The 12685-nt window shown below is 35.7% G+C and overlaps 1 protein-coding gene across 1 annotated transcript; it reads left to right on the top strand.

The window, feature by feature from the left end:
- Nucleotides 1-3416: 3416 nt before the first annotated feature.
- LOC110268012 (pyruvate dehydrogenase E1 component subunit alpha, mitochondrial-like) lies at nucleotides 3417-5534 on the top strand. Its single transcript, XM_021113893.2, has 7 exons — nucleotides 3417-3506; nucleotides 3649-3702; nucleotides 4144-4239; nucleotides 4335-4406; nucleotides 4965-5019; nucleotides 5116-5180; nucleotides 5430-5534. The coding sequence occupies exons 1-7, from the start codon at nucleotides 3417-3419 to the stop codon at nucleotides 5532-5534; spliced, it is 537 nt and encodes a 178-aa protein (XP_020969552.2).
- The last annotated feature ends 7151 nt before the right edge of the window (nucleotides 5535-12685 follow it).

Raw genomic sequence — 12685 nt, 5'->3', positions numbered from 1 at the left:
TCTGGCTCCCAAATCACATATGGCTTTTTTCACTGTGATTTCTCCTATGAGGTAGCTTGGGTTGAATGATGGTACTACATTCCTCGGTTAATACCACGGTTTCATCATTTCTCCAGCTTCTCTTCTTGGTCATTAACTCCTTCAAAAACTTAGCATAGAGTGGCGTTTGCTCTAGTGCTTCAGCAAAGGGGATATTGATCTGCAGTCTCTTGAAAACCTCCAAGAATCTGGAGAATTGATTGTCCTTTTCATTCTTCTTTAATCGTTGAGGATAAGGAGCTTTTGGAACATATGGCCTCAAGACTTCTTTCTCTTGAGGTGGGTTGGGGGGAGGTGTTTGTGCTTCCTCTTTATCTTTTGAGCTTTCATCCACTTTTTTCTCTTGCGTTTCCCTTGAGGTTTCCTTCAGTTCCTTCCCACTATTGAGTGTGATGGCCTTGCATTCCTCCATTGGGTTTGCCCTGGTGGCATTACATGGATTGTGGTTAGGGACTTGCTTGGATAGATATCCAATCTGTATTTCAAGTTTTTTGATGGTAGCATCCTGGTTTTGCATATTGGATCTCACCTCCTTCTTGAAAACTTGCATGTCTTTAGACTCTTTGCAAAGTTCTCCAAGCAAGGTCTCAATCTGGGTTAATCTATCCTCAGATGGTGGTGGTAGGATGTTATTGGGAGGCTGAGAATGGCTATTTTGGGCTTGATATAGAGGCTGGAAAGAGTAGTTGTGTGGGGTTTGGTATGGTCTTTGGTTACTTTGTTGGTAGGTGGAACTATGGTAATGGTTGGAGTTTTGGGGCCTATGATCTTGAATTTGGTTTTGCTGGTTTCCCCATCCAAAGTTTGTGTGGTTCTTCTAACAAGGATTGTAGGTTTTGGAGTGTGGATCATAGGCTTGTCTTGATGGGTTTCCAACATAATTGGCTTGCTCCCAATCACCTTCTTCCTCTGCATTCACTTCTTATTGAGCTTGTGGTTGAGTATGGACTGCTGTAACTTGGTTCCTTTCCATCTGCTTGGTGAGGTCAGCCAATTGCTTGGTGATCAACTTGTTTTGAGCTAGCAATGCATCCATATGACTCAGCTCCATTACCCCTCTGTTTGAGTTTCTATCAGAGGCATAGAAGTACTCATTGTTGGCTACACTTTCTATCATGTTAATGGCCTCATCAATTGTCTTCTTCTTGTTGAGAGAGCCTCCTGAAGAGTGATCTAAAGCCTTCTTTGATTCTTGTGACAATCCTTCATAGAAAACGTGCAACTGTACCCATTTATTGAACATGTCCGGGGTGTATTTTCTTGTCAACTCCTTGTATCTCCCCCATGCTTCATAGAGAGTTTCACCATCTTGTTGTCTGAATGTTTGTACCTTAGCCCTCAACCTGGTAACTCTTTGGGGAAGGTAGAATCTTGCCAGGAATTTATTCACCACCTCTTCCCACGTTGTCAGGCTTCCTTTAGGAAAGGATTCTAGCCACTTTGCTGCTCTATCCCTGAGAGAAAAGGGAAACAAAAGCAGTTTGTAAGTGTCAGGATGGACACTATTGGACTTCACTATATCACATATTCTCACAAATGTGGTTAGATGTTGGTTGGGATCTTCCTGGGCACTTCCTCCCAACATGATTGGCTGTATCCTCTCTAACATGATTATGCACCTCTTCCTCATGATGGTTCTCCATATCGTCCTCCATATTTATATCCAGCTCCTCCTCTTCTTCCTCTACACCAATAACCCTCACTACAACAAATATGGCCTTTAGCAACGCCAAATTTTACAACGTCTTAAAACCGTTCTCTTAGATAGGTTTAGACAACAGCTTTTTAAAGTGTTACTGTTGAATTTAATTTTTCATCAATTTATAACAACAAATTAAAACCGTTCTCTTTGACTATTTTAAAGAACGGTTTTATAACCGTTACCATGATTTGTTTTTAAGCAATGGTTTTTTTATTGTTGTTTAAATAATTGTACAAAAAAATGCATAAAAACTGTTGTCGAAATGCTACACTTTAAAACCGTTCTATTAGATGGTCTTAGACAATAATTTTTATAGTGTTGCTGTTGAAGTTCAATTTTTCATTACGTTATAGCAACAAAATAAAACCGTTCTCTTTGACTATTTTAAAGAACAATTTTATAACCATTACAACAATAGTTTATCAAACAATAATTTTCTAATATTATTTAAATAATTATACAAATTAAAAGACACATATAAAAATAATTATAAATAATCATACAAATTGAAATAATTTTTTTTCTATAAATACTAAATTTATAAAATACTAAAAAACTATTGTTATAAATATATAACAAATATTATTTTTAGAAAAATTAAAATTAAAATAAATTTATAATAAATATTATATATTTTTAAAAATCTAAATATGAATAAATTGTGATTTTATCTTATTAAATTTAAACTTTATAATTTTAAAAATTATTCTATTAGAAAATAATTAAAGAGATTCGGAGATAAATTCATTTTGAATAAATTAATATTCTTAAGTAATTTTATTATAATGGAATATTTTATATAATTTTAGTAATTTAAAAATAAGAAAGAATTGTACAATTTAATTTAAGTGAATTTTATTATGAAAAAGTGATGACTTATTATTAATTTGAACTCCTTATTTATAAACTAATCTATTAAGAGTAATTAAATTAGTTTATTAATAATTTGGAGTTAATTTAATTAATATTCTTGTGTAATTTTTATAATTGGTTATTTCATATAATTTGAAATTAAAATTCTGGTAACGAAAACTGATAAAAATTTATATCATTTAATTTGAATAATTAATATTTTTAGGTTAAAAATTGTATTTTATAAAATATGATTAATACATTTATTTATAATTTAAATTATAAATAATTATTTTAGCTCATTAATAAATTAATAAATAAAATTTTATACATTTTAAAAATAATTTTTATAATATTAAATTTAAATTCTATATTATTATATCAAAATATTTTATTACTAATATATATTTTACCCTAATTCTAGAATTATCAAATAAAACCCCAATTTAATAAAATTGCTAACTTTGTTATCTTAAATCCCTAGACAGTAGACACACATACAGAAAAGGAAATAGAAGAAAAAGGGGAAAAGAAAGAAAGGGAAAAGAGAGAAGAAGGGGAATCGGGGAAGAAGGGAAGAAAAGGGAGAAGAGCGCGCCGTCACTGCACCTTGCCCACCTACCGCCGCCGTTCCGTGGAGCCGCCGCCATCGTCGCGCGAACCGGAGGGTGTGGAGACGGAGAAGAGTGCGCGCGAGAGAGGAGAAGTAGCCACCGTCGTCGAGGACTCCATCACCGCCGCTGAAGATCCTGACCGTCAAGCTCGTCGTCGCCGTTACACCTCCCATCACTGCCGCCACTGAAGAGCTCGAAGAGAGAGAAACATGAGGGAGGAGGAGGTTGCCTCTGTTGCTGCCAAGCCTTCGCTGGCGGGGTTGGGTTCGCCGTCGCTGTTGAGCTGTGCGCCGCCGTTGGTGTCTTGATCGCCACTCTATTTCTGCTGCAACTCGCCACTGTCCTGGTGAGCTTTACCCTATTTCTGATTTCTCTTTGCTCGCTTAAGTTATCCCATTGTTGCTGTGAGGGTTATTGTTAAAGTGTTTATGTTAACTGAAGCTGTTGCTACGAGTTACTTTGCTGTCGCCTAATATTGATTTTAATGTTGATTTGGTATAATGCTATTTTGATATTGATTTGGTAACTGGTAATTTGGAAATGCTGTTGTGATTTTATTTTGATTTTAATATTGATTTAGTATGTAACTGGTTCTCTGGCAATGCTGTTTTGATTTTGTTTTGATTTTAGTATTAATTTATTATAATACTGTTATGATTTTGATTTGGTAACTAGATCTCCGAAAGAACTTATAAGTGGTATCAAATTAACCATGAAAACTTTGTATCCATCAGACATAGATATACGTATAGATCTCTGAATTAAAGCTTACTTGTGTATATAAGGTAAGATTGGGCTTTCTCAACCCAAGTGCTGCATATAGGATTGTCCTAACTTTAATACTTTCTAGCGTTTGTGTAGTTTTGATTAAATTATCAAAGTTTGGTATTTGCTTTACTCTTATTGCTTTCTTGTATTCTTGATTATTTTGTAAAGATTCTTGAAATGGACACCTATAGATACCACAGGCACTCTATGTCTGATCCTGGCAGCACATACCGTACATGTGACGAGATTTCCAATGTGAGACAGGTTTGTCACACTACTGAGCAAAGCATATAATGTGCTGTTATTTTAATATCATGGAGTTCTTTCTCAAATTTTTCTCTTGGTTAATATGATTATAGAAGCGTGATCCAATTGAGAGAGTGAGGAAGCTATTATTGGCTCATGGCATTGCTTCTGAGAAGGAGCTGAAGGTAATCAAAAGAAACTAGACTTCTTACTTTGTTCTTCCGATGTGAAGTACGATAATTTTAAGGCTTGGTTATGTATAATACTATGACTTCCATATTGATGACATCTTTGCCAAATTTACCATGCCTTTTTTATTTTTTATTTCTTTGAAGATAGTTCATGGATTAAACTTTTCTTTATTATGATGTAAGGTATCAAACTTGACTTAAAGAATTATGGGCTACGTTATATTTTTTGTGGCTTCCAATTCGTGTTTACCATACTTTGGAGTTTGTAAATGGATTCGAGTCCTCTCATATGGTATAAGATCTTAATTATAGTAAGTACTGTTAAATTGAGTTATATTCTGCCTATAACTATTTCTGCTATGTGTAGAAGGTGCCTATTTTGTGAATTACTAGTAGTATTCATTGTTTTCTTTCAAGTTTCCAATTCAATTGGAGTTTAAGAAGATTTGTAGTTGGAACATGCAAGTATATATTTTGATGTTTTAGGGGTCAGATAAAACATTTTATTTTAAGTACTATGCTGAACATATTCAATTGATCTTCTTCTTTTAGGACATTGAGAAACAAGTCAGAAAAGATGTCGATGATGCCATCGCTAAAGCAAAGGTAAAGAACGAAAAATATATGTTTCAATCAGCCATACCTTGTGATCGCTGTACATTATTAACAATCTTACTTTTCATGTTCATTTTCTGTAATCTGTAATACCCAATGCCAGACCCATCTGAACTATTTACCAGTGTATATGTTAAGGGTTTAGGGGTTGAGGTATTAATTTATTCCAAATTCATTACTAGTTTCATCGAGTATAAGAAAATGACAAATTGAGATTTCGCCTTTTACTTTTAAAGTTGTTAGATACAAATTGTTAGTTTCATGATTGGTTGAGATGTTATCTTTTGAACATTAGCAGTTGACTTCTAGAAATCCTTTAGAAGTAATAAGCTATTGATTGGAAAAATCACTTATCGTTAGTCTAAAACATATTTGATTTATTATTTTTTGTTTTGTTTACAGGAAAACCATGCTGGAGGGGAAATCAAACTTAAGGTCAAATTTTTAAGAGAAAATTTTAGAGAGGATGAACTTGTGGACATGATGATAAATATATTTGCTACTTAGCTATTTCAACTCTTTTTTGTTATTGTATTTTTTGTAAAATTAGATGATATAATTCGAGGTTGTCATGACTTAGGCTATAGTATTATGGTACTTTGAAAAATGATGATGATATAAATACAAATAGTTATGACCTAGATTAGTATTATGTTATTTTGCAATAATGATCTAATGTGATTGTAGATTTTACAACAATTTTTATAAATCAAATTAGATGGGAAATGTTCAATTAGTTTTTTTTTATTGTAATTTGATTCAAATAGTTTAGGTTATTTATTGATAATGAATTAAAACAAAAGTTGGAACTAATTTCATTCATGAGAAAATAATTGTAAATAAAGAATTATATATTACAAAAAACCGTTGTCAAAAATCACAAAAGGCAATGGTGTTAAAATTGTTGTCTTAGACGACTATAAAATGGCAATGGTATTAAAACCATGGCCAAAAAATGACACCAACGGTAACACTTTAAAACCGTTGGCTTTGTGAATTATAAAACTACAACAGTTTAAAACCGTTGCCTATTCAGTTACGGTATTAAACCGTTGGATCATTAATAAGAATGGTTCTAAACCGTTGCTTTTCGAGTAACGGTTCAAAACCATTGTTTAAAATTTCCGGTCAAAACCGTTGTCTATGCTAGTAACTGTGGCAACGGTTTTTTTGTTACCGTTGCCTTAGGTAAAAAACCGTTGCCTATGAGCATTGTTAACGGCCGCATATACCACAGGTCAAAAACTGTTGCCAAAGCGTTGCTTAAAGTTTTAGGAACGGTTTTTTTATCTACGGCAACGGTTTTTGACTGTTGCAAAAACCCTTGTTTGTTGTAGTGCCTCTTTCCTCTTGCTTTCCTCCTTAGTCTAAGGAAGGTCCTCTCAGGTTCAGATTTAAAAGAGGTTGAAGCTTTTCTTCTTCTACCTGTCATACAATCAACAAAACACACTAGAAAGAGAAAAGTGACGGAATCCCTCTTGATAAGAATTGTGGTTAGGATGAGTGATGCAATTGATCAAACAGTTAGTGAGTTAGTATGCTGAAATGTAAATAAGCAATGGAAAAACTAATCAAAGTGTTGAAACTGAAAGTAACTAAGCTGAAATGAGCAAATCAACAAAGAAAAGAAAATGTTCAATCTATTTATCCTCCAATTTATTCATTGTCAATGCAAAATTAATCCCCAGCAACGGTGCCATAAACTTGATGCATGAAAATCTGTATCACTACAAATTTTCTTCCGTAAGTATACCGAATGTCGTCAAGTAAAAACTCACAGTAGAGTGAGGTCGAATCCCACAGGGATTGATTGGTTTATCAACTATAATTAGAGGAGTGTTCTAGTTTAACTGAACTGATTTGAATTAGGAATTGCAAAAAATTAAATGGCGGGAAACGTAAATAGCAAGTAATGTAAATAACTGAAAATAAATTGCAGAATGTAAGGAGTAGAAATTAAATTGCAGAAACTTAAATGGGTATGGGGATGATTGAGCATAAGTGTAAACTGCAAAAATTAAAGAATGGGAAAGTTCAGAGATAGGGAAGTTCATTGGCCTTAAGAGATGTTGCATTCTCTGGATCAAGTTCATTCTCATTTCTTCCTCAATCAATGCATTCATTGATCTCTTGGCAATCTTAGGTGATTGAATCCCAATTTCTTGGCAATCCAATCTCTCTAAGCTTGAACAATTGCCCAATTCCTTGATCTAATTTCTCATGGGAAGAGATGAAGTACGATCATTGATTATACCACATATTTTTCTAGATCAAAGCATTGGTAGGATTATATGTCACCGTATCCATCCAACCCCCAATTCAGTTTAACATGAGAAAGTATTTCTAGCATGATTTCCTCATTCCTCTTCCAAGGTTCAAAGAAAATCCAAGAATGAGAAATTTCTCTTCCGAGACAATTACTCAATTGGATGAAGATCGAAAGCTTTCATGTAAATCAAGAGAAAAGAAAGAAGAAGAAGAATGAAAACTATTATTGATCCATTGAATTAAAATAGAGCTCCCTAACCCAGTGAAAAGGGGTTTAGTTGTTCATAGCTTCGGGAATGGAAATTAAAAATGATAAATCCATTTCAAAATAAACTAAATTACAAAAAAAATATAAATACAGAGTGTTTTGAATCCTGGATCCCCCCCAGGTGCTAATCCTTCTACCTCTATATATACTACTTCTCTGATCTTCAGTTAGCTCTACAAGTCTTTTGATGTGGGCGCTTAAGCATAGTTGAAGTAGTTACAATCTTAGTGGGCTTAGCTCAGCTTGCAGGAAGAGTTTGAGTCAGGTACTTTCATGTTAGTTAGGCTGTCAGTGTAGTTAACGTCAAGTGTAAATCCTGGTTCGAAGATGTTAGTGACACTAACTTGGTCACCAACGTTCCCAAACCCTTTTGAAATCACGTTAACTCCACTGTTACTGGCACTAACGTGGCCACTAACGTAGCCTTTCCTAACCTTGATCACGTTAATGGTGTTAACTACACCATTAATGTCAAATTCATATCTTCCTCCACGTTAATGGCCCACGTTAGTGGTGTTAACATGGGCATACCTTGGCTCGAAGAAGTTAGTGGTGTTAACTACACCACTAACGTGGCCACTAATGTGGGCTTCTTGGTTATTCCCAATGTTAGTGGCGTTAACTATGCCACTAACGTTGTAGAGCCCCCTTCTTTTATGTTAGTTCCCACGTTAATGGCACTAACGTGGGCTTATGATGGCACTCCTAATGTTAGTGGTGTTAACTATACCACTAACGTTGGGGCTTCTTCTTTTTTCTACACTAGTGCCCATGTTAGTGGCACTAACGGGGCCACTAACATGGGCTTGAATGACCTTCGAAGACATTAGTGCTGTTAACTATACCACTAACGTTGCAAGTTTTCCCCTTCTCCGCATTTATGGCCATGTTAGTGGCTCTATTGTGGCCACTAACGTGGCTCTTCACTGTTTCTTGTACCTGAAATCAATCAAATATAGTGCATCAAAGTCTTGTTCTTGATCATGAGATGATGCATCATGCATTATATCATTCAACTCTTGTTTAGAATTCACACAATGTTTGCTTGAATCAAGGTATGGATGCATATTCAACCAATTACTTGCGTATTTCTCAAGAAAATGCATGAAAACTAACCTAAAACATACAAAAAATGGCAAGTAAAACTAGCCAAGATGCCCTGGCATCAATGGTTGTGTTGCCTCCCAACAAGTGCTTCTTTATCGTCATTAGCTTGATGGACAGCTCCATTACGGAGATAGATAGGGGCTCAAAATTTCACCCCATATAGTAAATTTTCTTCTTGTGCTCTTATAAATGAGTTCCACATGCTCTAGATACAGGATCTTACTTACTATATGTGGAACGACTGGACTCTTACTAAAGACAACTCTCATACCAAGTGAGATGTCTTCAGTGGGGATCTTATTTTCCCTCGAGCCTTTAGGTACCTTGTTCTTTGTACCTTCCTTCTTAGTGCTTGATGATGGTTGCCCAACACCAAACTTAGAATTGGTGTCTGGGGGCTTTGTAAAGTGCTCCACTGAGAGTGAAGGCTGAAACATAATGTGTTGTACAATGGTACCAGCTTTGTCAGAGGGGGACCGAGGGTTGGGTATCTTGAACAAGATACAGTCCTCATGTAGTCTTAAGACTAGCTCACCTCTTTCCACATCAATTATGGCCTTAGCAGTAGCTAGGAAAGGCCTTCCATGGATGATGGACTCATCTCTGTCCTCATGTAGTCTTAAGACTAGCTCACCTCTTTTCACATCAATTATGGCCTTAGCAGTAGCTAGGAAAGGCCTTCCATGGATGATGGACTCATCTCTGTCCTCCCCTGTATCTAGAATCACAAAGTGAGTAGGGATGTGAAGGTTTTTACCCTTTACTAGGACATCTTTTACCATACCAAATGCCCTTTTTAGGGTCTTGTCTGCCATTTCCAATATGATTGTGGCACGCTGCACCTCTAGAATTCCTAGCCTCCTCATTACAAATAGAGGCATGAGATTGATGCTTAAGCCAAGGCCCCATAGTGCCTTCTCAAAGGTGATGGTCCCTATAGTATAGGGAATGAGGAAGCTTCCGAGATCTGGTAGCTTCCGAGGAAGCTTCTGCTGAACCAGGACACTGCACTCCTTGGCCAGTACAACAGGTTCATCTTCCTCCTCCAACGCCTCTGTATGAGAGGAGTTGGCTTTTAGCTTCCTGAGGATTGCTAGGTACCGAGCGATTTGCTCTTCCTTAGGCTCTTCATCCTCTTCTGAAGAAGAGTATTCTTCAGGTTCTTCAGGTTCTTATCAGTCTCCTCATGAGCTCTAATTTCCTTGAGCTCCTCAATAGCAGGCTCCTCTTTAAGTTTGGTCACAACCTCTATAGTGAGGGCCTTGCACTCTTCCTTTGGATTTACCTCTGTGTTGCTTGGAAGAGTGTTGGAAGGGATCTCTGGGATCCTCTTACTCAGCTGACCAACATGTATCTCCAAGTTCTGGAAGGAAGACTTAGTATCAGCCATGAAGAAATGTGTGGTCTTAGAAAGGTTGGAGACTATAGTAGCCAAGTCAGAGAGGCTCTGCTTGGGTGTCTCCATCATCTGATGAGATGATTCGAATGGTTTATTATTGAACCGGTTCTAGTTCATTGCATCTGATTATTATTGAAGCCTTGTTGAGGCTTCTGCTAGTCTCTCCACCCAAAGTTGGGGTGGTTCCTCCATCCCTAATTGAAGGTATTTGAATAGGAATTGTTATTGGAGTTTCAGGAGGAGTTTCCCATATAGTTCACTTCCTCCATGGTAGCCAAAGCATTATCACTTGTGTCCACCTCATAGGCCGTCTCTGGGCAGTAGGCCTCTGAGCTCTGCGTCCCACTCAAGTGCTAAGTGATCATGTTGATCTGCTCGGACATGAGCTTGTTTTGAGTTAAGATGGCATCGAAGGTGCTTACCTCTAGGATGCCTCTCTTCTAAGCAGCCCCATTATTCACAGGGTTCCTTTTAGAAGTGTACATGTACTTGTTGTTAGCAACCATGTCAATAAGCTCTTGCGCCTCTTCAGGCGTCTTCTTCAAGTGGAGGGATCCACCTGCAGAGTGCTCTAATGCCATCTTGAACATCTCAGATAAACTATCATAGAAAATGTCTAACATGGTCCAATATGAGATGATGTCAGGAGGGCATCTCCTAATCAGTTGCTTGTATCTTTCCCAAGCTTCATAGAGGGATTCACCCTCATTTTGTCTGAAGATCTGTACTTCCACCCTAAGCTTGCTCAGCTTTTGAGGTGGAAAGAACTTGGTGAAGAATCTATTGACCACCTTCTCCCAACTATCTAGGCTTTCCTTAGGCTGAGAATCCAGCCATAGCCTTGCTCTGTCTCTTATTGCAAAGAGGAAGAGCATGAGCTTGTAGACTTCTAAATTCACTTCATTAGTCTTGACAGTGTCACATGTCTGTAGAAAGTCAGATAGGAACTTGTTTGGATCTTCCTGTGGAAGTCCATGAAATTGGCAGAAGGGAAGAGGATTTTCGAAAATAGAAGAAAGAAAGAGGTTAAAAGATTTTTAAAAAGAGGAAAGAAAATTAAGAATTAAAGAGATTCCAATCTTTTAAAATTAAAATAAAACAAACAACTAATTAAAAAGATTTGAAATTAAAATAAAAGAAATTTTCTTTTTGAAAATTGAAAAAGAAAGAGTTAATAAAAGATTTGAAAGATTAATGTTTGAAAAGAAAAAGTCAAACAAGATAAGATAAGATTTAAAAATTTTAAAGAGAAAAGATTTGATTTTAAAAAGTTTTGAAATTAGAAAGAGAAAGTCAAGGAAAGATTTTGAAAATTGAATTTAAAAAAAGTCAAAAGAGAGAGAAGATAAGATAAGATTTTAAAATTTTAAAGATTTTAAAAATTAAAATTCAAAAGAAAGAGAAACTAACAAATTACTCAACTTTTAAAAATTGAATTTAAAAGAAAGATATGATGGAAAAATTTTAAAAATCAAAGAAAGAAAAGATAAGATAAAGATTTAAAAAAAAGATAAGCAAGAAAAACAAGACTACCAACCAAGACACCAAACTTAAAATTTTGAAATTAAGTAAAAGAGATTTCGAAAAATTAAAAAGGAAAAGCACTAAAAGATACAAATTTTAAAATTTTGAAAATCAAAGACACTAAATTTTCGAAAATTAGAAAGGATAAACACTAAAGGACACCAAACATAAAGAATTTAAAGATCAAAGAAATAAATTTTTGAAAAACTTGAAGGAAAAACACCAAAAGACACAAAACTTAAAAATTTTAAAATCAAACAAGAAAAATAGCAAGAACGATTCAAACACCAAGAAAGAAAGTAAGAACAATTTTTCAAACAGACTCAAGAAAAGAACAAAAACCAAAGTGACACTAAACTTAAAAATTGACACAAAACTCAAACAAAACGAGAACACTGATGACTAAAAAACGAAAATATATTTTTTTCCAAAAAAGAAATTAAGAAACACAAGAAGAAAAATAGAAAAAGGTAACTGATCTAAGGAGAAACACAACTGTTAGTTTGTCAATCACAAACAACCCCAGCAACGGCGCCAAAAACTTGGTGCGCGAAATTTACACTCGCACAACTGAACTGGTAAGTGCTCCGGGTCGTCCAAGTAATACCTCAGGTGAGTAAGGATCGAAACCCACGAGGATTGCTAGATTGAGCAAGCTGTGGATATCCTGCAAATCTTAGTCAGGCGACTAGAAAGAAGATTTGATTGTTGTAGGTGCATAAACAAACAATAACAAAAGGGATAAATACATAGGATAAAGACAGTAATTAGCAGTAGTTAAGGCTTCGAAGGTGCTTCTTCTTCTGAATTAACACGTCATACTCTCTACTTCAATGACGAATGATTCCGTCAATGGCAAGGCTGTAAATGATAAAGCCATGGGTCGTGGTCATTAGTCTCCTCCGGTCCAGACCAAACATCCAAACGGACTAGATTAATCTGGGAGAGGGTGAAGCGCACACACGTCAATCTCTTTGTTGATCCTACTCAAAATGCCACAGACAAGGTCGGATCTTTCGGATCAGAGACTGCTGCTCTTATGGTTATAGCCCTTAAAGCCACAAGAACCTCAATTGCCCCTGACTAACGAGG

The sequence above is a fragment of the Arachis ipaensis genome, chromosome B10 (genome assembly GCF_059453495.1).
Source record: "Arachis ipaensis isolate K30076 ecotype BB chromosome B10, ASM5945349v1, whole genome shotgun sequence".
NCBI lineage: Eukaryota > Viridiplantae > Streptophyta > Magnoliopsida > Fabales > Fabaceae > Arachis > Arachis ipaensis.
Note: the sequence above shows the minus strand (reverse complement) of the source record. Positions and strands in the feature narration are given on the sequence as shown.

Excerpts from the sequence above, each read along its gene's own strand:
- LOC110268012 (XM_021113893.2), top strand. The coding sequence starts at position 3,417 with ATGAGGGAGGAGGAGGTTGCCTCTGTTGCTGCCAAGCCTTCGCTGGCG. Across the intron at positions 3,507-3,648 it reads TGAGCTGTGCGCCGCCGTTG|CTGTTGCTACGAGTTACTTT; the intron begins GTGTCTTGATCG and ends TGTTAACTGAAG. Across the intron at positions 4,240-4,334 it reads AGATTTCCAATGTGAGACAG|AAGCGTGATCCAATTGAGAG; the intron begins GTTTGTCACACT and ends ATATGATTATAG.